This window comes from Mus caroli, chromosome 14, assembly GCF_900094665.2.
Source record: "Mus caroli chromosome 14, CAROLI_EIJ_v1.1, whole genome shotgun sequence".
Lineage (NCBI taxonomy): Eukaryota > Metazoa > Chordata > Mammalia > Rodentia > Muridae > Mus > Mus caroli.
In genome coordinates this window covers 109441012-109465898 of record NC_034583.1, presented here as the reverse complement: position 1 = coordinate 109465898, position 24887 = coordinate 109441012, and the positions used below count along the sequence as shown (strand labels likewise).

Genomic DNA, 24887 nt, shown 5'->3' with positions numbered 1-24887 from the left:
GGATGGGAAAACCCAGCTAAGAGAAAAGGAGGGAGGGAATGGCCACACAGTGCTGATGTCTCTCGTGCCTAAGGGCAGCTCCCAACCTCACTGTACCCGCTGCTCTCTGTGGACGGAAGGCATGGAGAACGGCAGCATTAACCTCACTGTTCCGCAGTGCTTAGTTCAAGGTCCAGGTCACTTCATTCAGAGGCTAAGCAAGGCAGTCTGCTGGGCGAAACCTGAATCACCACAGGACAGCCACAGTGTTCCTTTCTGGGTGGCAGCTGGTATCTTTGGAGAGCCTGTGGGCTCTGCATTCTCCATCAGCTACCCAGTCCCTGTAGCAGAGAGCTGAGGCAGTAGTGTGTGTCATGTTTCTGGTTTCAGTTCATCTGGCTAGTGACTGAGAGTGAGTGAGTGAGTGAATGAATGAATGAATGAATGAACCATCCCTCAATGCATGGGGAACAGATTTCAGTAACCCCACTGGATATTAAAATCCCTAGGTTCCCAAGCTCCTATATGAAACGCACAGCATCTAAAGCACCCACATCATTTTTTTTAATACGAATGCTCTATACTTATATATACATCACTGCCTTCCTCAAAATACCTCATGGAACCAAATGTTAGGCACACACTTGTGACCTTGCTGTTTAGGGGCTGACAAGATAAAAAGGTCTGCATGGGTTCAGTTCAGAAGCGTTTTCTTTTTAAAAAACCTCCAACCCGTGGTTACTTGAATGCCCCTGTGGCTAGGGCAGGCTACAGTAATTAGGCTTGAATCAGATGACAATGTTTGTTTGTTTTCTGAGACAGCATATGTAACACAGGCTCGCTTTGAACTCATTATATATCCCGGGCTGGCTTTAACTTTGCAACAATCTTCCTACCTCAGGCTCCCAAGTGCTGGGAACATGAGAATTACAAGCAGGCGCCACGATGCCCAGCCGGTCTTTCTATAGTGTTTCAGTTAAACTATGCTCTCCCAAAGTATGTATTAAAGTCATAATCTCCAGTCCCTCAGAATGTGACATTATTTAGAAAGAGTAATTTCTGATTTAATGTATTAAGATGAATTCTGGAGAAATTAGAACCCCTAGTCTGATATAAGGGAGGGCGAGAGACACCCAGGAAGATCCCATCACAAGAAAGTGAGGGAGAGAACCCACCACATGACTCCCATCTGCAGAGCTGGAGGTGTCAATGGTTCGCTCCGATGGGGGCCTTTAAAGGAACATGGGGCTCACTGGAAGAGGCGAGAAGTGAACCCCTAGGTGGGGACAACTTCTGAGAGCCCATGCCTCAGCCTGAGACAGGAAGCAGCAAAACCAAATGTTGGCATGAACCCACAGTTAGGGAGCAATGGGCAGATGAGGGGGCATCAGAAAGAAAAGAAAAAGCAGGGGACTGAGGGCAGAGAGTGAGAAGAACAGGGTGGCAGAAGAAAATTCTAGCATGACCAAGGCTGAGCCATGGTCACATTAAAGACCACATTAAAGACAATGTGACGTCGGGAATGTCAACGATACTGAGGCCACTGGAGTTCCCATTGATAGTGCACAAATGAATCCTCTACTGGCTATTATAGCATTTCTGCTCCGCACCAGACAGAAAGCACACCAGGAGCTGGGACAGGGAGGGTGAAATGTTCTCCTGCGGTTTGGGCTCGTGAAGCACTGACTTCCAGGGTAGAGATTACTGAGGGGGTGCACAGGGGGTTATTATATTATATAGGGTTTGTATAATAAACCAATCTTTTATATAGGAGGTCGAATGATACCTGGAGTCCCTAAAACATGACACGAAGGGAACCCACGACACTAATATAGTATTTGCATAACACAAAGAAAAACTACCACATGTGGTGGCACACATCTTTAATCCCAACACCCAGGAGGCAAAGGCAGGCAGATCTCTGTGAATTCAAGGCCAGCCTGGTCTACAGAGTGAGTTCCAGGTCAGACAGGGTTACATAGTCAGACCTTGTCTAATTAATAATAATGTCAACAAAACAAAGATAAACAAACAATGTGTGTGCTTACATTTTCTTTATGATTCCTCTCAGGTTTAAAATTTCTAGTATATAAACACGTTTATTCCTGAGGGGCAGTGCACGTTAACATTTTTTTCACTTCAGTGTACTAAACTTACTAAATATGAATACTGTTAACATAGTGGGAATTCTAAGATTAATTATACCGAATTCCACGAGAGGAGCTGAAAAAGGAGTGGGTAAATATCAATTTGGGAGTCACTCTCGAGGTCAGGTCAGGTCTCCCGCATTTATAAGTTTGGTGGTCCCAAGGGAAATATTTAATTTTTGTATCTATACCCACATGTACCACAATGGCCTAACATATCTGTCTGGCAGTCATTAGAAAGTCCAAAAGTTCTATCGTCAGTGCTACGTGGCTAGAATGATTGCTACTGCAAAGTTTAGACTGTCTGAGATGGTATTTGTAACTCGGGTCAAAACGAGGCATGTAATGTGCAGAACACCCAAGTAATTAAGGGAAACAGGTAGCCTCCACTTAAATAGGTAGCTGGCTGAGAGTCCAGCACTCAAGTTTCATGTCAAAGTCAATATATTTTGACGTGTTTTAAGAGAATTCTCACTTTTTATTCTGAAATTGTTACCCATGAATTGTAAGCCTGAACTGCATTTGCATCAACTAGCTTACGGCTAGTCCCCCATGGATAAAGAGCGAGATCCATTTTCCTTAAAAAGGTGAGAGGGTTAGGACAAGGCCGTGTGGTAACAACACACGCAGCTCGAAAAGCCAATGGCTTGTTAACGTGCCAGTGAGGAACTGTACGGATGTCCATAGTCCACATCTTCAAATTCCTGCAGAAGGCTTCCTGTTCTTAAACTCTATTGTGACATTAGCACCTGGTTCACAATGCCTGGTTCAAGGAAAGGCTGAGTACTGTATAGCATTCAGGGGACTATTCACATAGATTATAGTAAGTGCATACCCAAGGTACAGCACACCCTGTACTATCTATCATACACTGCATTGTCTGAGGGGCTGGCACGCTTTAGGGCTGAACATGTGCTAACCGTCCACAGACAGTTAGTGGTCATCTCTTATACGTAAGACACCATTCTAGGCTCGGGGACCCTGCAGTGATCTTAGCAGACAAGATCCACATCGGAACTCAGCTCTGGGTTCTTCCAGAATGGAGGAAGTTGAATGGCAAGATGCCAAAAAGCAGCAAGCCTGGGGAGGGGTAGTGGGATCTCGGACGGTGGAAATGGCAGAAAGCTTCACGAATAAACTTACATGCTCTCCACAAGCTGCTATGGGGTGTGGTAGGACAAACTGCTCACAGAATCTGAGGCAAAAAGAGCTCTAAGCAGAGCAAAGGTCAAAACCAGCCCAGAAGCAAAGCCTGCTGGGCACTGAGGGAGAGCAAAGACCCCAGGCAGCTGGGAGAGCAGACCACTGTCTGAGGAAGTCAGGTGGCTGGAGGGTGGTGACTTCACTCTCACAGCAGGCTCACTGGGATGCGGGCGACTCATTGCAGGATGTGTGCCATTCTATCTTCTGTATGAGGCCAGAAGCCACTCAGAGATCTGTAGCCGAAGTGTCATCCGACTGAGGTGCCAAAAGAATCACACCTTCTTTCTGGGAACTGGCTTCTCTGTGCATGTGATGCGCACGCGCATGAGCGCGCCCCAGGGATGCCAGTATACATACGTGTGTACACATGAAGCTTGGTATTTCAGCTAAGCTGGCTGGTGAGTGAGCCCCAGGGATCCACCAGCCTCTGCCTTCTCCAATGCTGGGGTTAGGAGCCACGAGGTCATACTTGGGCTTGGTTTTCATAAGGGTGCTGGTGAACCCACACCTCCACAACCCCCCAACCCCCTCGCCCCCGCCTCTGACTGTGTGGTGCTCACTCCCCAGCCTCCCAACTAATTTTAATTTAGAAAGGTAATAGCTAAGTTTCTAAAATTTGTGTAAACAGTTTTCCCAAGTAGTCTAGGAAATTAGTCACCCAAAATTAGCAGCATGATTTCATTAGCTGGTTTTCCATTTAAAAGCTCTATTCAACTGTTTAAGAAAACTGAAACCCTTAGTTTCAGTTAATATTAAAATTTAATTCATGTATTTCTTTCCAGATGTTCCTATTTACAAAATAGCCCAGATTGATTCCTGACAGTTGCAAGGAAAAGAATCTGAATAGAAAATTCCCAAACACTGCTGCCCCAGAGGAAAGCAGCTCCGGGATGGCCAAGTTGACCTTCAGGTGAGATGGGTTAACCTGGTCAAAGCCAGAGCCTGGCAGTAGATGAATTCTCTGCCCATAAAACAATTTTGTCGAGCTCAGCTTAGATGGAATCACCCTAACTGGTGAAACAGTATTCCGGAATAGAAAACTGTCCTTCAGGAAAGCGTGCGTGCGTGCGTGCGTGCGCCGTCGGTTCAGCGCTGAACTGGACCTTTCAGAATGAAGCCACAGCTGCTGGTATGTATGTGCTCACATCGACAGCGGCCGCACAATACAGAAACACCACCGGCAGAACTACGATGTATTTTTCCAAGACAAGTTTTGTTAAAGCATCATTTTATACACACCAGTTTCCTTCCAACCACCTCGACAAACTCTTTTTTTTTTTTTTTTAATGTCCACACATTTGTTTTAGCGTGTACTTAGGGAAAGTTTAGCCACATGTACAAATATAACAACAAGGAAAAGAAGTGTGCGGTCCCTTTATTGACACGGCAACAGAGATTCCTCTCATGATTACAAACACCCCATGGTGCTTATAAAACGTCTTCTAGCAAACGGCATCAAAATCTCAAGGATTATGATTGTTTAATGCCGTGACTGATAGATAGGGCTGAGGAGCCACCATTCATCACTCCAGTCATCCTGACTTTAGACACAGCTTCCCTTTGAGCCTGTCATCAACACCAGAGGCAGGACTGGGAAACTTCTGGAAGGCAGAGAAACAGCATTGCTATCTTCTGACATGCTCAGCCTTGGGTTAGGGCGTAAGGATGTGGGGAGTCACTCAGAGGGAATACGGTACCTCAGGAAGTAGGAATGGCATCCACTCTAAATGGGAGGAAACTGAGTCAGGGAACTAGAATAACGTTCCTGAAGAGAAATGTGGGGGCAGGGAGGGGTCGCCGAGAGCTTCTGCCCACTGTCTCTGTTACAGACAGCGTCTCTGGACAACATTGTCCTGTTTAACCCAGATCTTGAATACTCTGTACCCCAAATGCTTCCGTCTACAAGCACACTTCTCCTGATTTTAAGTCTTTTTTTTTTTTTTTTGGTTTTTCGAGACAGGGTTTCTCTGTGTAGCCCTGGCTGTCCTGGNCTGGCCTCGAACTCAGAAATCCGCCTGCCTCTGCCTCCCGAGTGCTGGGATTAAAGGTGTGTGCCACCACGCCCGGCTTTAAGTCTTTTTTTTTTAAACCACATTCTGACTGTACCTCATCCCATGAAGTCAGACGTAGAAGTTTCTACTGATGGAATTATGTCAGCGATTAGAACGTTTCGTACTTTGAAGGTCTGGATAAGGGAGGATCAACCATTGTTAAATGAAAGAAAGATAGGCAGCTTCAGGGGGATTAGCCTCGTCACTTTCGGGCTACTCTTTGCTGCATCTGTAAGCTGTGTGTCCTGTTGTAGGGACTTCTAATCTTTTTATAAAAAAAATGATGCTTCAATATGAGCACACAGTGTGCTTGGGGCTGTGCAGATCTCAGCCATCTTCACCAGCTCGTATTCTCACTACTGCTGAGGGCAGAAAGTTATTAAGTCATAAATAACCCAGAGAAGGTAGGGAGGACGGTGAGCAGGTGTTCTGACTGAGGTCCATCTTACATCTGTGCCTGGAGGGCTCCTTCTACATTCTTTACAGTTTGATAACTCTAGACTTCGCATTCAAATAAGTCACCTGCAAGTCCACAGTTCTCAAACGGGACTGACAGGCATGGAGCAGTACCCTGAGGTGCTCCCACACTTGAAGGAGGGTGCTCCCATACTTCTGAAAATGGACCTGAAAGTCTCCTTTCACCTGTCTAATGCTCAACAGCCTCCTGGCTTCTTCCTTGAATTCTGTGCTAAACGTAACATCCTGCGTGATTCAGGACCCCACTGTAGTTCTGATGGACCCATGGTGATGTGCTGAAGTGTTAGGATTGAAGATCTGACTGGGAGGTTTTACTCGGAGATAATCAAGGGCGCACTGAGCCTTAGCAGTCAGAAATAATTCCCCTACCTTCCTTTAACTTTAGGAAACTTACAAAAACAGTAATATTTGATGTTATGACCTTAGCAGTTAAATGCTCATGTCTGTCCTGTTTCTATAGTCTGTTTCCTCCTTCACTGGGTGTTTTTAGTAGTAACAAGAAAACAAACTAGCACAATTGACTTAAAAAAAGAAATGAAAACTTATAAAAAATACCCAGTATTTCCATCAGAAGAAAAAGATGTCAGGAAGGCAAAATCAACGATGTCATCCAACTAAAAAATGATGTCAGGAGGGCATAAGCAATTAGGTCATGTACGTCAAAAGTATCAGTATAGTTTTCTAGATGCAAAAGCCTATAAAGTATAGCTCTCCTCTGCCATTGGCAAGCTGGGTGACCTTGGGTCACTCACCGGTTTGGGTCCTTAGCAATACCTCGAGAGTGACAGGGATCTTGTGCTTTCGTTAGAACACTTCTGGGTATGCATTTGATGTGACAGATTTTATACGGATCATGTCATCAGCGGGTGTGTGGGTGGTGTTATCTCCCCTGGGGAATTGAGAAGTATTGTCTTGTATCTGAGGCTTTCAGAAGCCAGCTTTGAATCTCCACTGCTTTTACAGGACACTTCCATTGGTGAGGAATGAAAAGGTAAGTTCAGATTGCCTTTCCTCTTTCAATGAAAGGAAAAATAAAAAATGCAGAAATGGACTTAGATTACTACGGTTCAGATCAAATATGATTTATCTGTCTAGCTTTTGCTTAGTCTAGTCAGAAAAGCCTTTTTCTGACGAAAGGGTCTAAAACTGTGGTAGCTTATTATATGGAGTTCCCATTTGATTTCCCAAGCTTTTCTTCTCTTGGGCTAAAAAAGTTTCCTTTTTCAAGATATGTAAATATTGGTTTGGAGATATATTTACAAGATTGATAAGTTAGAATTATGTCTTTTAAGACATAATTTGTGTATGTGTGTGTGTTCCAGTGTATATGGTGTGTGTTCATGTTTGTGAGTGTGGGTGTGGGTGTGGGTGTGGGTGTGTGTATGTGGTGTATATGTACCTGTATGTGGTGTGTGTAAATGTGTATGGTATGTGTGTGAGTGTGTGTATGATGTGTGTATGAGTGTGTGTATGTGTGTGAGTATATGTATGGTATATGTGGTGTGTTTGGTATACATGTGTGTACATTGTGCACATGTGTGTGTGAGAGAGAAGAGAGTGGATTGTGTGTGTGTGTGTGTGTGTGTCTCTCTCTCTGTCTGTCTGTCTGTCTGTGGTATGCATGTGGGTTCAAAGTGTTGTTCCTTGAATGCAATCCACCTTCCATAGAAGCGGCATCTCTCATGGCCTGGAACCTGCTAACCATGCCCCTCTTCTACTACTACTACTACTACTACTACTACTACTACTACGAGCACTGACCAGGTACCTCCTTTTATTTCCTCATGTGAGTTTTAGGCATAAACCCAGGTCCTCACAAGGCCTTTACAAACTGAACTATTTCCCTGCTTTGAGACATAATTTTCCACATATGATTTAATCACCTTAAGCACCCAGTCTCTTCAACACCTGAGAATGGGGTCCATACATTCATAGCACCATGATTTCTCAGAAAGGACATTGAGAGCACTCATAATATGCTTTAAAATTGGTAAGCATGTTGGAGTTTTTCACAGGCAAAAACATCAAGCTAAGTGTCTTAACCATCACTACGCCCTTAAGACTACCTAAGCCAATCTGGAATTCAAAGCAGCATAATTGTAGGGTTATAGTAAACCTCAGAGAACTCTCAGCCAACCCATCCCACTTCTTCCAAGCATAGTTTTTCATTGAATTCTCCCATTTCTTCAACCCAAACTCTACCCAACCCAATACACGACTGGGGCTGGCCAGCCTCCCCAAGCATTCCTGTCAGGTGGAAGCCAGCTCTCTTCTGAGGTCTCCCTATGGAAGTGTTCTGTCTTTCTTCCTGCACCACAATTACTTGTCACTGTGCCCTACTTTCCCTCCAGACATGAGCTCATCAAGTGGACATCTGAGTCACACTGGATTCCTCCGTGATGTTCCTTACAGAGAGGAGGTCCTCCAAGAACCTAGCTTTGAGGGTGCACTCAGTAATTTCTGCCAGCCATAAAACATTTTCAAGAGAGAATGAACCTCCACCCCAGGAAGCATTTTAGGAAGGCTCTAGTCAAGAACAGAAGCCACAAGAAGAGGAACTGAGATGTGAGTCAGAGTGACTGGCACATGAGAGTGACAGGGTCGGCTTCCTCACCTTCATGTAACCCGGAGAAGATCATGTGTTAATAAAACGTTTACTGCCGTTGTCAAAGGCCTGACTTTGATTTGAAACTCTTGGGCACCTGAATGTCAAACCAGACCAGAAATACACCACCATGTATTTTTAATTTAAACACAGATATGGAAAAAAAATTGTATGCCCAGTGCAAATGAGTTTCGGTGAAACCCAAACCAAAACACAACATAAACCTGCCAGTAGCCATCACAAAGAAGACAGAACCGATCTGAACGGCAAACCCTGTAGAGCTCAGTGCAGCGTTCTCCGTGAGAGCCCTACGCAACCTGGAGGCGACGTGTAAAATGATCATCTTACCTTGAGGGAATCAAAGCAGGCGATTACTCTTCCATTTTCAACCTGGCAACTTTTGGGGGGATGAGCAAACTTGCATTCTTCATCGGAGCGTGAGCACGTTCCTCTCTGGTACTGTCTGCAGACCTCCAGCGTCAGCCACTTTGTGTCTCTCACGGGGGCAACGTTCAAGGCCATGATGAGAACTACTTTGGGCTCTGTTCCTTTCGGTTAAATGTCAAAATCAATCCGAGTCTCAATGATCTCAAAACAACCGCCGTGAAAACTCCAACATGTAAGTTTGAAGGTAAGTAATGAATTCCTTAATGCAGTCCAATCCAGGAAACCGAGGAGGGGGAATGTGTCAGCAAGCAGGAAGTCAGTCACCGATCGATAGGTCCCACTGGAAGACTGTGAGCCACAAGCAGTGCGTGCTCACTGTCATCTCTGGCTCCCAGGGTTCTAGTCTCTTGACTGTTTTGCAGATACACCCCTCCTTAATAAAGTGGCTTTAATATGATGGCACTCTTTGGGAAAATATTAGTTCTGATGCTCACAGCTTTGGAGTATGTGAGAAAACAACCCTCTCAGATCTTTGTATTTGAGCAGGATGGCGCTTTCCTTCCTTCGTCCTCTTTAAATTCTGAAATTAAACGATTAGCAAAATCAGATCACTTCATCCACTCAAAGGGTCAGGGTAAAGTACATTCGACGAAAACCAAACAACCAAACAAAAAACCCCGAAAACCCCAAGAGCTGAACACAAGAAGGGCTCCCTGCGGGCTGGTGCCAACAAGAGTGATCTCCTGGGCAATTTTAAACCACAAACCTCCCAAACAGTATGACATCCGCTTGCGTCGTCCATACTCAGAGGAATCAAACACTTGACCACTAAGGTCAGATATGGAGTTTGTGGAAGTATAGTTTAGACCTCAGAGCTTTCAGTATCACAAGGAAGGTGGTACAAAGTGGAGGAGGAAAAGGAGGGGGGAAGAGGAGAAGAAGGATGGGGAGGAGGAGGAGGAGGAAGAGAAAGAGGAAGGGGCAACACACTCAATGCAGACTAATCTAGGCAACACTCCAAGAGTTAGGAGTGACTCAGACAGATAAGTGTGGCAGACACAGTAATTAGGCCCTTTGAAACAATTCCATCTAATGTGCTTAATCACCAAACAGTGTATTAGAAATGTGGTTCTCAATTAATTTCACATTTAGGTCATTGATTTTATTGTTGGGAAGGCTATAAACAACTGTAGGGATGTGTCTCTCCTACGAAATGGAGATAATAATATTATTTTGGGTGAAGGATGGGTTTTCTATGGGTTTTCTATTCCTTGAGTTCTTTTGAGTTTACAGATATTTGATGCTGGCGCTGATAGCCCGGGCCTCCTGATATCTGCTCTCTGAACTCTCAATATCTCTTTGCTTCTGCTGTTTGGTTGGTGCCTGCCTTCCCTGCAACACACTGTTAGGTTAAGGACAATTCTTTGAAGTTTCTGCCACCCAGATGTCTTAGTTCACCGTATCTATTAGGACCCCAAGAAGTGCTCATTGACCAATTAAACTTAGGATCTGATGAATGCAAGTTAACGTCCATCAGGTTCAGCTTAGCTTTAGTTGAGACACAACCCAATATCCTCTCCAGGCTGGGAGATGGGTCAGTGGGTAACGATGTTTGCTGCCAAGTCTTACAACCTGAGTTTGATCTCTGAGACCCGCATTGTACACGGAGAGAACTGACTCTGGAAGTTGTCCTCTAACCTCCACACACCCCTCATACAGAGAAGTTTAAAAGTGTAATGAACTTTTAAAAACTGTTCTCGTGTATTTAGAATGTGAAGATTAAAAGGCGTGCCTGTAAACAACACTGTAAGTTAAAGCTCAGATGTCTAAGAACAGCAGAGTTCAGCTGTTTTCATTCTTCAAAGATCATGAAATTAGTAACATTAAAATTGAACATTATAAAGATAAACACAAATAAAAGTAAATTAACCATTTGCAGACATTGTACGTAACATAAGCCTTGATGTCCTTCTAAAAATTTATAGCCAAGGGTACTTCATGAAGCCTGGAAATAGATTAGTCATGCTAAACCCTTAAGGAGGTTTCTATCAGTGACAGGTGACTCATAAGACATTGTCATCAAATTGAAATGGGGCGTAAAGGTTCCTGTGGCTTGATGAGGTCTTGGTCACATTTAACTTCCAAGCACAACTTTACAGTGTGATGTGCTTCTCATGGGTTTACATGATCCTGGTACAAACAAGCCCAGTCGACTACACTGATTGTCACATGCAAGTGTATAGGTTTGCAAGATCCTGGACATAAAATCCCAGTACCCTAAAGTGCTTGTCACATGGAAGGAAGTAGGTAGGTTTGATGATCCTGGACATACAAGTCCAGAACACTGCTTGTCATGTGGAAGTACAACATTAACCCTTGATGGTGGGAGAGTCTGCCACTTGGCTTTGTATTCACTGCAGCACAGGTCATTCTGGAATGCTCTCTTTGTACACTGAATGCCACGTTTCCCAGCTGTCAGTCTCAAACTGTTTAACACAACTCTTGATTGCATCAAGAGGTCGCATCAAGTGACTGACCTACATCATCTGGGCTCGCTTGCGAGTGATGACACTGTACAATGGGCTCACCCAAGGATGAGTTTATCAGAATGTATCCCATCACTTAGTGACACTGACTTGTGGTTCAAAACAGCACGTACCAAGCAAGTTCGGAGGACAGTCATAAAGTGGTTTACAATTGTTCCCAGAAAAAGTGAGTCCCTGCCTTGGCGAAAATCAGTTAGCCTAAGCAGACCAAACCAAACAGATGTCCCTACAGTTGGGCTCCTCCATCCTGGAGAGAGCTGTTACAACTCTCACAGGGGAGGGAGGGACCACAATGGTGTCCTGTAGGTTTATTTGGTCACTTACCTTGATTGAGCACTGGGATGCTGGGAACTGCTTTTTCACCTGTATCACTCTCCGATTTGTTTGTGAACGTGCTAGTGTAAGTTGTATACGTGTGTACGTTCAGGGAAATGGGCAACAATGAAAGCTGCGACACATCGCTGACTTCAATTATAAGATATTTGAGGGAGCTAGGCAGGCTCCTGCTTGTCTGTTTGCCAGTGTGTGTTCACAGCAGCAACATCAAGTGGCTTAGTCTAGAGAGCTTAAGAAGATGAGTCTAATAACCAAATTTACTCTGTATCAGGTTTCACCAACTGGCCCAGACCTGCAGCAGCTTCAATACCTCCAATCCACCTCCAAACCTGGTGTGGAACAAAGGACCGGGGAAGCAAAAGCCAAGAAATGTTTCTGCTCATCAGTGGAGACAGGGCATCGGCGATAGAGGGGCCTCGGACTACGTTCTAGACACATTTAGTTCCTACTCAGAAAACATCATGCAAAGCCCTCTGTTAGGCAGGTTTCAGGATGACAGGGATGAGGGCCATGCTGTCCTCAAAGGCAGCAGAGCCCCATCTCCAGGATTCATAGGTAGGACAGAAATAGGCAAACCTAGGCATTCCTTCATAGATGGCAAGAATAAAGGTTCAATAGTATTTTTTCACAGAAGCCACACATGGCGACGTTCTCATCCCAGAGAAAGAACTCCCACTTCCAGTTTGATAAAAAAAAATGCAACCAGAATTTGGGTTTACAGACTATCATGAGAATCTGGCCTCTGCACGTACTTATCTTCACCGGAAAATGAAACAATATATCTATGGAGCGCAACCAATGTCTTAAAACAAGCACACACTCCAGATCATCTACTTCAGGAGGCACTTCCCAGATGTCTCTGTTCCTCTGGTGAGGACACTTTCAACTATGACCATTTTCAACTATGGCCACTGCATTATTGAACGTACCACCCCTTATCAAATTTCCCAACATTCCATTCTACAGTTCCCTGGTTAACACAGTCTACTTTTGGCTCTTGGAAGTTCTTTTCTGTAAGGGAGGGGTTAAGATTCCACATATAAATTAGGATTCCAAAATTTTTAGGATTACATATGTAAATATTTAACATAAACTTGCTTTTAGGAAGACAGCAAGCTTTTTGATGACAGTCACTTTATGTCAAATAAAAGGTTGTGCGCCCTGTAACAGGAACACACTGCTATTTTAAGTATGTTGTTGTAAATCTGTGGCTTATGTTCTTCCAAATATGCTCTCTGTTCCTGTCCTAGAGGTTATGTCTCTAGTTATGAAAGGCCCAATCTCCTTGTGGTGTCACAAGTAGATACAAGCAAGCAGCTGTGGGACCCTGGAAGACAAAGCGGCTTGAACTAGGTTTAGGTGAGGCCATCATAGCTGATGAGCAATAATGACAAGAGAAGATGAAGAAGACCAAGTTTTAACTTGTTATCAAGGACCATGCTGGCTGTGCTCACACAGATCTAATTCAATACTGGATCGGCTAGGCTGCGCATAGTTGGAAGAGCAAATGGGTGCTGGGCTGTGCCGTGCAGAATGGGAGCCCCTTCCGTGTGGCTATGTGATGGCATTTAAATCTTTATCCTTCCATTTATGTTCAGTTTCAAATTGACCCTCCCAGTGCAGCTAGCGGAAGATGTTCAAGTGTGACTGAACCAAGTTGAGTATAGGAGCACACACCCCCCATCAACCTGTAAACTCTATGAAATCTAGATACACATCACATATGCACAATGAAAATTTACCATTCACGCTTTTAGATTATGCGGAACCAGTGTCCCTGACCCTCTATTCCTGATAAGTCAACTAACTACTTCCTTCAGTTTCTCGTACCTTCTCATGGTGGTTACCACAGGACGGGTTATAGAAATACAAAATCCGAAAGCCCCTTGTAAATAGTGCAGTGTCTCAATGCAAGGTGATAAGGAGAGTCCTCTAGATGCTCATTGATGGAACCCACTCTCAAGTCTCTTCCTCCACACAGAAGCTCCATATAGAAGCCATGATTGAGCCCGGGTGGATTCATCTGCCTCAGCACTGATTTTGGGAGCAAGATACAAACTAGTAGATGATGCATGACCACATGGGAGACAAGGGTCTGTACCTACAACAGCTCTCAAGCCTGGCCAGTTCTTTTTAAACAAGTGCCCCTACTTCTTAATTCAAAAGAACTGTAAACCCTGATAAGACCACACCTACGAACCTCTCCACCCGACTCCAGTGGAAGCTCTAACAGAATTGGCCTCCTGTGGATAACGCATCTTGGCTGTTATTTCCGAATCCCTTGAATTCAGCACAGCACCCGGTCTGTAGAAAAGACTCTATAATATGTTGGTTGAATGAACTCCTGATCTGCATTTTAATGCAGACCAAATTCAAAGCTACAGAAGTAAGGTTTTGACAGGGCCATTTGGCTAAGACCTCAAGGAACATTCCAGGAGGCACCCTGATTCATTCTGCTGTGGTCAAACAAACGGAGGCTGGGCAGCTGACCCAGGGATGAAGAGCTCAATCTCCATGCCTGCTCTCAGCTCAGTGACTGTCAAAGAGTAGGACCTTACCCAGCAGTGCTGCAGCCCCATGCAGCTTATGCAGAAACTATTGGTGTTGGCATCAGGACTTCCCAAACCTATGACATCACAAGGTGACAGCAGAACCCACAGACCTGTTACCAAGACAACAGCTCCCATATTCCCAGAATCCACTTGGCTCACCTCCCACCTTTACCTGCTTTATGTCATTTTCCGTATAAAAAGGGGAACGCCCCTCCCTCTCTCTTTTTGTTCCCTTTCCTCTTTCTGCTGCTACCTCCCCCCTCCAAATAAAACCTCTTACACTTAGCGCTGTTTGGCCTAGTGTGCTGTGTTCAGACGTGAGCCAAGACTGGAACGTGTCAGTCGGGTCCTCCAGAGATCTCACTTTGGTTGCTCAGGGCAGGCCAGCCACCTGTGTTGACGAAACCTCCTGGAGTGACCAGTGCCAGCCTGACCAGCAGTCCTTGGAGCTCTGCAGTATGCTCTATACTTACTTCTCTTGGATGCTGAAGGAGCAAAGATGTCTGCTTCGGGTTACCAGAGAATCTCTGTATTTGCAGATTCCTACAGAAGCAGCTATAGGAGGTCTAGCACCATGGCTCCCTCCATGGCTTCATGTCTGACCAATCAAAACAAAAAAAAAACTGGAGGAACAGAAGCACCCAAGAGCTCTGTTCCAAGTGAGACTTCTGGAGGGTGTGGGGGGTTTCAAAGACCTACGGGCTCACCTCAGGGACTTTGAAAATGTAGGCCTTGAGGGAGGGGAGTTGCTTTGTAAAGGATTTTTATCTGGTGACACAGTTGTCAACTGAGAGAAAAGGCTATTTTGTAAAGCACACTCCCCCATTGCCCAATCATTTCTAAGCCCAATACCCAGGCTTTCTATCTTCAAAGGGAAGATTCGCTCCAAGTTCAAAGATAAATGGCTTTCTATAGTATTTCTTGAAATTCAGAAGGCCCTTCCCATTCAACTCTACACACTAATGTCAACTATTTTTAGGGTCCTTTCCTCACATGGCACTGCCATTTTTCAAATTTTATTTAAAACTCTTCTAGGTGTTAGCTTTTTTCAGAGAGCTGTGACTCTGGACTATATAAAAGGATTGCTACTGAGATGCTATGACAATTGCTAAATTATGCAGCCAGTAGGCTGGGAATGCCTGGCCCTTCGCTGTGGGAGAGGAGGAGGTAGGTGGCACCCCAGTGTTCCACACCCTCAGACAAGCCCAGGCTGAGGACCCCCCAGGTGTCCCACTTTGTGGATAATTTGCACATTTCTGAAGGCAAAAACATCCATCATGCCCAATCATGAGGCAGAGTTGATCAGAATTTAAGACGCCTTAAGGGAACGGGCTCTGAGCTGCAGCACAGCCTTCCTGGTTCACTCCTGGTCACCTGGGCTGCCTTAGCTGTTGGCCAGATGAGGCCTCCTGCGGCACTGATTAAAGGATTCTTGCAAAACAAACCGGTTTCTGAGTCAGGCAGTCAAGGACTCATTAGCCATTGAGTAAGGCAGAGGAGAGGATAGAGGCCTTTAATGTTATTTTGCATACATGTGACGACAGTGAAGAGCTCTTGTCCCTTTGACTTCCTAGTTCTCTCTTTTTGTTTTTTTTTTTTTTTTTTTTTTTTTTTTTTTTTGGTTTTTTTTTTTTTTTTTTTTACAATCTTTGGGTTTTTAACATTTAAAAAAATTAAAATAAGCATTTGTTTCTTGATTTGAGAAGGGGTCTCTCTATTCCCTGTGTAGCATGGGCTGAGCCTAGAGCTCAAACTGACTTTCCTGCCTCAGCCTCCCGCAGAGGCCTGTGACAACTTGTTGAGCTTTTCGTGGGCAGCCTGGAAAGCAGGGATATTCTTTTAGATAGTCTCTTACTTTGTAGCTTTGGCTAGCCCGGCATACACTTTATAGCCCAAATGGGCTTTGAGCTCTGGCCATTCCCCTGCCTCAGTCTGCCAGGACTCGGATTATAGGCTATTATTATAGGCACATGATTTCAATACATGAAAAGAAAATGATCTTTCCTTCCCAGGAGTAGCTTGATATCTGGGCATACCCTCCTCTATTTCCATAGACAACTGCTCACACGAGCTCTCTCCACTGATCAAAGAGTTAGCCACATTCCGGCCTATCAGGTGCACACACAGCAAGGATGGGAGGAGAGTCTGAAGGAGCCACCAGCTGAAGTACCAGGCCTGAGAGCCACTTGACTCAGAGGAGTGGGGGGGTGATACCGTCCAGTAATCACTGCCTTGGAGATGTGATGTCACACCAGGTTTCCCTCAGACTGCTCGGTGGACCAAGAGACAGAGATGGTCAAAGGAAAAAAATAAAGAGCCCACTGGGCTTTTCACAGAAATCAGAAGGATGGCGAGCATGGCTATCTCCAAAACCATTTGTTCTCCTGAAATCCTTGAATTTGGTTTCTTCCTGACTTATTAAAAAGTATCTATAAAACGGTGCTTTGAAAGGGAAGGGATGAAAACCAACTGGGCTAGCCTGGCTTCTAGCCTTCCCTCCAGATAACTGTGTGAACCTCGTTGAGCTTAGTGATCAAGGGGATGATAACACCTACTCCATAAATATCTCCTGTACCACCACATAATTAGTAGTATGTTACCAGGCCTCTCTTTACGGCAGCTAATCTATATTCGTTTAGATTCTTGGAGATATTTGCATTAAAATTTAAGTTTTAATTTCTAAGCTGTCTTAGTATCACTAATGTTTTTTAAGAGTGAGGCAGTTGTATAAACTGGGACAAGGGTTTTTCATTAGCTTGTTGAGATGTCACCAGAAGGCATTGGGATCTTTGAAAAACCATGTTGTTGGGTGTAATTGTGTTAGTAAATGTGTGTGTAGAGACACACAAAGAGAGGCGGAGAGACCCTGTATCTTTAACAGTCTTGAAAGCCAATGAAATATATATTTAAATAAATATGCATATGCATATATATGTATATATACACACACGGAGCATGGAGTTCCTTCTATAATATGAACTCCAGAGCCCTCTGACAGATCCTCCTCTGAAGGACTCCAGGCCATTATTGAATGGGGACAGAGTTCTGACTGTCAATGGCATCTCCATTCCAGATGCCACTCAAATCTTTTGAACACACTTTCTGATATACTGCTGAAGGAAATGAGGCAGGCACCCCCCCACACACACACCAGGGTTGCGCAATAGGTCACCATTATCTAGGACAAAGGCAATAACGGAAAAGAGTCTCAGCTAATGTTTTCTCTGTGTGCAGCATGTCTTAAAGTCTAAGTGAAAAAGTCATAAAAATCCAGGGTTCATTTTAATATCTGAACATTTCCAACTTACTTTCATAGCCAATTCCAGGAACACACAGAGACAGAAATCTCATCTTTAATTAGAAGAAAGAAAAATTCTAAATATACCCCTAAACCCACAGCCAGAGAGAATATATTCAGCACATATTGTATTCAAATAAAAAATTATTTTTTCCATTGTGTTTTCTACACAATTCAGCTAGGAGATGCTGTGATTGGAAGGAAAGCAACCGCATCAGATAACACTCAGCACAGCGCTTGCCTCCCGGTGACTGCAGCTAGACAGAGTGACAGAGACCCACATTTCTCCTTAGAAAGCCCCTTTTCCTTCCCTGGCCACAGTCTGCAGGGAACACAAATGTCTATTGAGCCCCCCCTTGTCCTTTTCTCCCGTCCCTCTTGACGCCAGCCCGAAGGCCACTCCTTCTGCCTGCTCTTGTGGCTTGGCTCTGCATATCCCCTATATATGCTTGTTTTTAATGATTTTTTTCCTCATCTGGTGCTGCTCTTTTGAGAGACCATGGGACTTCTGAATTGGCTCCCAAAGCTGCTGTGATCTGAGCAGACTCTGTCACACACTCCTGCCTTCCTTAACTGAGAGATCCACCATGCTTTCCCCACCAAGAGGTATTGAAAGGCCTCTGGAACCATGAGCCAACATAACTGTCTCCTTCTTAAGCTGTTTCTGTCAGGTATTGTAGGTACAGCAAGGCAAGAGTTCTAGATAAACACGCCTACACATGCTAGGGCTCCCCTTTGACATAATACAAATGTAAGAGCTGCCTCACACAGCCAACAGACATACATTTAAAACAATCCATGCATTGCTACAGCTGTAGGTTATCTAGCAATGAAGACACATATGTATCAGAGTCAAAAACTCACGTCGGCGTGGATGTGTGATAGTGCATGGAAAAAGGCTGTCACAAGCACGGCCAGTGGCACAGCTTTTCAAAGATGCACTGATGTTAGATGGGACTTGGCACCCGTGCTTCTGGAAGCTCAGGGTTGCCCACAGTAGTAAAAGGAGGAATTGGGAGAGAACCTGGAGGTGTGTGTGCAGTACCTGCCTGAATTAAATCCCCAAGTAGTCAGGGAACATGCTTCAGTTTGCACAACTGCTGTCATCTTTAACAACTCACAACACTCAGACATCCCAGAAGTAAAGCTTGATGCAGACAGATAGAGCAGAGTCGAGGTCTCAGCTTCTATCGCTGTGATTGGACTTCTGACATTATAACTGTCTACCGGGACACTTGGTGGCCATGAATGACCGTGGCCATTCGTCATAGAGTCATGCAAGACATCAAAGCCCGTTCACTCACATCCGGTAAGTTCCAGAGTCGTGCTCTGAGTTTCCACAGTGCACCTCAAGGAGGGGTCACCCTCCTGGAAAAGAATGACAGGGGTCTCAGGATGTCCAAGCCCACTTGGAGACATTGAGCCAGCATAGTGAGCACCAAGGACCTCAAACAGCACTGTAAAAAGGATGGCGAGTCTCTGCCTGGAGAAGACTCCCTAGGGAAGCACACCTCTCAACATGTGTCCTGGAGGGGCTCCTAAGAAGTAGGGGATTGTCCAGAGGCCGGAGCAATGGTTGCAGAGAAAAGGAAAAACCGTGGGGGAAAACTCGGCTGTAGTGATGGCTGGCAAAGAAAGACCACGTACAGATCCTGGGTGATCGTCAGCAAGCAGTAACCTTTGGGGGTCTGTGGGAACGGTTAAGAGATGAGGCGAAGAGAAAGAACTTCAAAGTGTTCTGTGTGGGCAGAAGGACCTGATGCGGTGCTCCAATGAAGAGCATCCATCAAGAAGTCAGGGCCATTTGGAAATATGGCAAGGAGGTGACATCCAAGTTACACAAAATGGCAGCTCAGGCCATGGGATGGCTAAGAGACAGATACACTCCCTGAGCGAGAGCAATGGCAAATCAGACTTGTGTGTGTCTCTGGGAGACTAAAAGGCAACCTGAACGGGACTGGGCACAGTTCACTTAGCTTCTTAGTCGTGACAGAAGAAGAGCAAGGCAGACCACAGAAAATGCAAAAAATAAAACAACATCTTAACCATCCAGCAGGAAGGGAGGAAGAGGCAGAGCACTAAGAAGTGGGTAGCCCCCATGCCCGCTGTGGCAGGGACAGCAAGGTTGCATGTGTGGACAGCTGATCCACAGTGTCATTTTTTCTTGATTCTCCAGGTGGCGGTTTTTGTGGTTGTGGAGTAAAGACAAGAGCAACCAAAGCACAGAAACAGCCATGGTGTACGTGCAGGCACCGGGACAGCAGAACAGACAGACAGCAGGACTGCAGGGGGGTTATGCCCATGTTCTGCCCCCATGCTGGATGTACTGGATGGGACCTTGGGCAGCTCTGTTTCTGGAACCTCAGCTCCTCAGAGTAATCAGAGGATGAGGCGAACACACAGAGGAGGCGGGTAGCCTCCCCAACTCTCCTTCCTAGGCTCCCTTCTTTTGGGGATTGGAAGGAAGGGAACAGGAAGGAGTTTGGGAAGAGAGTGGGCGAGAGTGGGAGTTGGTGAGCTAGAGATGACCGGGCGGCAGAGGAAGGAGGAGAGAAGACATCAGCAGCTCCTGGGAGGAAAAGACAAGCTGCTCAATTCTTCCTCGGGGGGGGGGGGGGTAGAAAGAGGGTGGCTTGAAGCCACACAACCGGAAAATCAACTCTAGGTAGCTCCCTGTCTCCACCACTTCAGTCAGGTCAGCCGTCCACCCACCACACAGGAGGGGTGGGGCTGGGCCCTTGGATGGCACTGAAAGTGAGAACAAGGATGTTGGTAGTAATACAACACTGGGGGGAAAGCAGAGGCAGAAATATCAAGTGTGTTAGACAAAGAGGCTTCCGGGGAGAGGCAGCCTGGATAGAAGACTCTGGACTTGTGTCTTTCTTTACCCACTCCTGGCTGGCTTAGAGCAACGATATGCGAAGAGAGATGCAAACACAGGTTAAGGGTTTTGAGATGCAGTGTACACGACCCAGAAGTCCAAAGGCCCAGGGAGATTAACGTGCAGGAGGCAGCAGCCAAGGTAGGTGGCAAGGTTATTCTCCCCCAGTAGAAACTGCGTATGGCATCTTGGGAGTCCATAAATATCTCCATATGTGCATATGTGTGGCTGCGTACATGCCAAGCCACAGCAGTGAGTGACATCAGAACTGGGCGTGGCCAAGAACGGTTAGACCAGGGCTCAGCACACTACAATGACACGTGCTCAGAAAACACAAGAGTCAGCAGCTTCCCAGAATTCTACCCACTGTGTGGCTGCTCAAAAGGTGCGATAAGAAACACACACAGGTGTCACCTAGCAAGAGCCAAGAGCTGGACGGCCTTGGAGGAAGCCCAGGGTAGAACCCACTGACATTTAACAGCTCTCAACCTGGGGTTAGCATATTTAATGGTGAGATAAGACCAGGGTAGCGCTTAGAACAAACATTTACTGAGCATCATTTGCGATGAGGCTTTTCAGGTGGAAGGGAACACAGATGAGAACTTCGGCAGAGTTCATGCCTGACGGCCTGTGCTCTTTGGAGGAGAAGGTGGCGGCACGTGGGAGCCAGAAGGACTGATACAGGCGCACCCTGCAATGCCTTCTAGGCCTCTGCTTAAGCGCTCCTCTGTCCAGTTTTATGGCTCTAAACTCCAGCTCTGTCTCCCACAGACCCATTCTCTCTGCTCCTGTCTCTCTCCCTTGTCCTTCTCTTCCCCTCAGACCTGAATACAATACACAGGTGAACAACATGGATGACCCTTAAGAGATTCGGGATCTGGCGGCTCTCCATCTTCCGTGCTTCTCCATCACCCAAACCACCTTTATTTCTGTGTTTATTTCTAGCATAGGCTCTCAAGACATCTATTTGGGCTACTTCCCACCTCACCCTTACTTCCCACCTCACCTCTACTTCCCACCTCACTCACTTCCTACCTCACCCCTACTTCCCATCCTCACCCTTACTTCCTACTTCACCCCTACTTCCCACCTCACTCCTACTTCCCATCCTCACCCCCACTTCCCACACCCCTACTTCTCATCCTCACCCCTACTTCCCACCTCACCCCTACTTCCCACCTCACTCCTACTTCTCATCCTCACCCCCACTTCCCACACCCCTACTTCTCATCCTCACCCCTACTTCCCATTTCATCCCTACTTCCCACCTCACTCCTACTTCCCACCTCACCCCTACTTCCCATCCTGACCCCTACTTCACACCTCACCCCTACTTCCAACCTCACCCCTACTTCCCTTCAATTAGCAAAAAAGGAAACTAGTCAGAAACATAAGCAGATGAGCCCTCTGCCCACCTACATGCGACAGTGAAGAGTCTTGACATAGTCAACAATGACTTCATGGTTGGTGCCATGCCTTCTCTGACCAACAATCTGCAACAACCTTTGTGATTGGCCCCACAGCTTCTCTGGTAATCTCTCTCCTCCATTCCTTCCTCCCAGCCATTCTGGCCTTCATCTGGGTCCCAGGGTGACCAGCACATCCTGCCTCCACGCTTTAATCTCCTGGATCCTTCTGCTGGCAATACTCTTCCAGACAGCCACACCTTGGAGGTCACCCTTCGGGGAGGCCTCTTCTGATGTAATATTGCATCAGTGCTCCTGTTCATGCTGGCTCTCCTTGCCTGCCTTCTTCCCTCCAAAGCCCTCGTCAGGTTTCAGTGCTCACACATTTATTTTACAACTGGAATGTAAAGGGACTGGATCTGTTATATATCCCCTGGCATCTAGCAAAACACCTAACTTGGGGACATAGCAAACACTGAACAAATCCCTGCTGAATGAGGAGTGAACACATGAATGGGGAACACATGGCTGGACAGGTTCCAGAGCTCAGTCTGCGCTTTGTTCCACCTTCAAGATGGGACTTGAAATAGTCCTCGGCCACTGTTGTTCTTGCTATTATTTCTGCTCCCCAGGAATCCAGTTTGTGAGCTTTAAGAGGGAGGGGGGCTTGGCAGTTTCTAAAGCCACTTCTGTCCTTCAAGTTCTGTGGCTGTTCAGTGACTGGCGAGGCTGATTTAAGGAGAGATGTATTTTTAGGGACTCTTGTGAAAATCTTATCAACTCGACTGCGTTTGACCTAGATTCATTAGCAGGCCCTTTGAGCCATGGGATCTAATGGGAACGTATGTCACGGGAAGGGGGACATTTGCAGAGTGCAGACTTGGGGGATCTAGAAGGAGTAGAGGTAGTGGTGCTATCCTCAGAAGGCACTTGGCAGGTCAGGAAAGAAGGAAGAGAGCAAAGAGGACTAAGAGGGCGCGAGCCTCAGTGGCTCGATGGCTGAATTAGTCTTCCTCCTGTTTTCTCTCCCACCAACACAGAATCCGAGCTGTTTCTCAAGCCAGGTCTGAGTGGCAGCCACCTCAGCCTTCCTTGTGGAAATAAAGAAGCTGTTGAAGGCACAGACCTGCAGGAGGGCGGTGGTGCTGGTGCCTTGAGCTGTCTGGGGGAAAGGCTGCTGAGCCTGAGAGGCTATAAAGATGTCCTTAAAAGAGGGTGCTCCATTGGCCTCCCTCTTTGGCTTGTTTTATTCTAGCAAGCCGAGCAACAGCTCAGAATAACTAACACCCCAGAACTGGCGCATCCCTAAGGTCACCTCAGACAGTAGCCTCCTGTGAGGCGGGGCCAAAAGTGTGCTTTCTAAGGTAAGGACATCAAGACACACCGTGCAGAGAACATTCCCAGCTCTTGGCCTCTCTCCACTTCTGACCAACATTCACTACTTGTGCAGGACACAGCCATCCTGGAACAGACATGACAAACTGGACAGGAAAGTTCCACGAGTTTCTAACACCTTAGAAAGACAGAAAACTGCTGGCTTGCTCGAACCCTATAGGTGTCAGCACGGACAGACCTGTAACCTACACAAGACATACTCCACGAATGGTGAGAAGAGCAAGCCTTCCTCACGCCCTACCGTGTGAACACGAAGAGCAGAGCCCAGAAGTTCAGGAGCTATTAACAACAACTCAAAAACAGATTTTTTTTTTTTTGCTTTCCAGAGATTTTACTCAACTCTAGAAGAAGAGGGTGTCTGAGGGGAGGGGTGCGATTTCCAGCCACACTTCTTTTAGCTGCCATTGACATGGAGGAACTCAAGCCACAGGAATGCGTGAGTGGGCTACCTAAGTGGGTTTGAGTCAACCATTTGTCCTATCTTAAAGGAAACTAAGCTGTCGGATACTGAAATCAACAACCAATATTCCTGTGTTTAAAGTCCGAACTCTGAGGAATAAAATGACCCAGGCAATTATGTATGATCTATAATGGAGAAGCCCGGGCACACGTGGGCACTACAAGATTACATCAGTGTTCGCTGTGGGGTGGAGGGAGCTCCGGCCGCAGGCTCCTTGCAATGGGTACCTCTGTCTCCTTTTCTTGGGCTCAGTTCCTTTTGTCACTTTTCCTAGGAGGCTAATCACCACCCAGCTCTGCTCTCCTGCTGCCACCACATCATTTCTAAGCAACTTCACCTGGTGCTGTGTCACCATGGTAACCATGGGCCAACAGTTTGTCACTGAGAACCAGGGAGAAAGGAAGCAGCTACAGGCTGTTCTAGCCCTGGTCACCAGTCACATCTGGGTATCAAACAGGCTTCTTCCCATTTTATGGAAGGGGAAACTGAGGGACAGGTCCAGGAGGATGAAATCTTATCCATGGAGGATAAAAGCGCCAGGGCTGAGGAGTGCGCCCCACGATGCTGTGCCCGTTATTCACCTTTACTGCCACTGCAACAAACATCTAGTTCTGAGCATTAGAGTTCTGTCTGGGAACCAGGAACCCTGTAGATTTGACTCTATTGCTCTTGGCACAACTGTCTGCATGCTCCATTTTCCAATACACACTTTGTACCCAGGTGCAAGCATTTTGGTTTCCCAGGCCTACTGGCTGGTGGACTCCATTTGGCCTTGGTATTCCTTCCACCCAGGACACTGTATTTCTTTTTAAAAAAATATCCATTTCCTTTAAGATTTTTTTAAAAGAGAAACACTGCCGAGCTGGGAAATTAATAACCCGGCATAACCTGTGATGCCACCCTCAAGACAAACTCTCAAGTCACTTGTTCATTATCTTCTGAAATGATTTTATCATCCATGTTCCCATGTGCATACTTCAATTGCTCTTCTAAGCCTGCTTGCTACTCAAACTGGTCTGACCTCTTTCTCAAGAGAACCAATGGCTTAGAATCAAACCAAATCTGACAGAGGGAGGGACAGAGGTGGGGGAAGGGAGAGAGAGAGAGAGAGAGAGGAGGGGAGGGGAGCGGGGTGGAGAGGAGAGGAGAGGAGAGGAGAGGAGA

At 46.1% G+C, this 24887-nt stretch overlaps 1 protein-coding gene across 9 annotated transcripts in view; it reads right to left on the bottom strand.

The window, feature by feature from the left end:
* The window catches only part of Mbnl2 (muscleblind like splicing regulator 2), a 154159-nt gene that overhangs the window by 95835 nt on the left and 33437 nt on the right, over nt 1-24887 (bottom strand). For all 9 annotated transcript variants that reach the window (XM_021181445.2, XM_021181449.1, XM_021181447.2 and 6 more), the window contains exon 2: nt 8811-9429. In XM_021181445.2, coding sequence (XP_021037104.1) covers nt 8811-8984 — 174 coding nt within the window. In that variant the 5' untranslated portion in view covers nt 8985-9429. The remainder of the gene's footprint in view (nt 1-8810; nt 9430-24887) is intronic.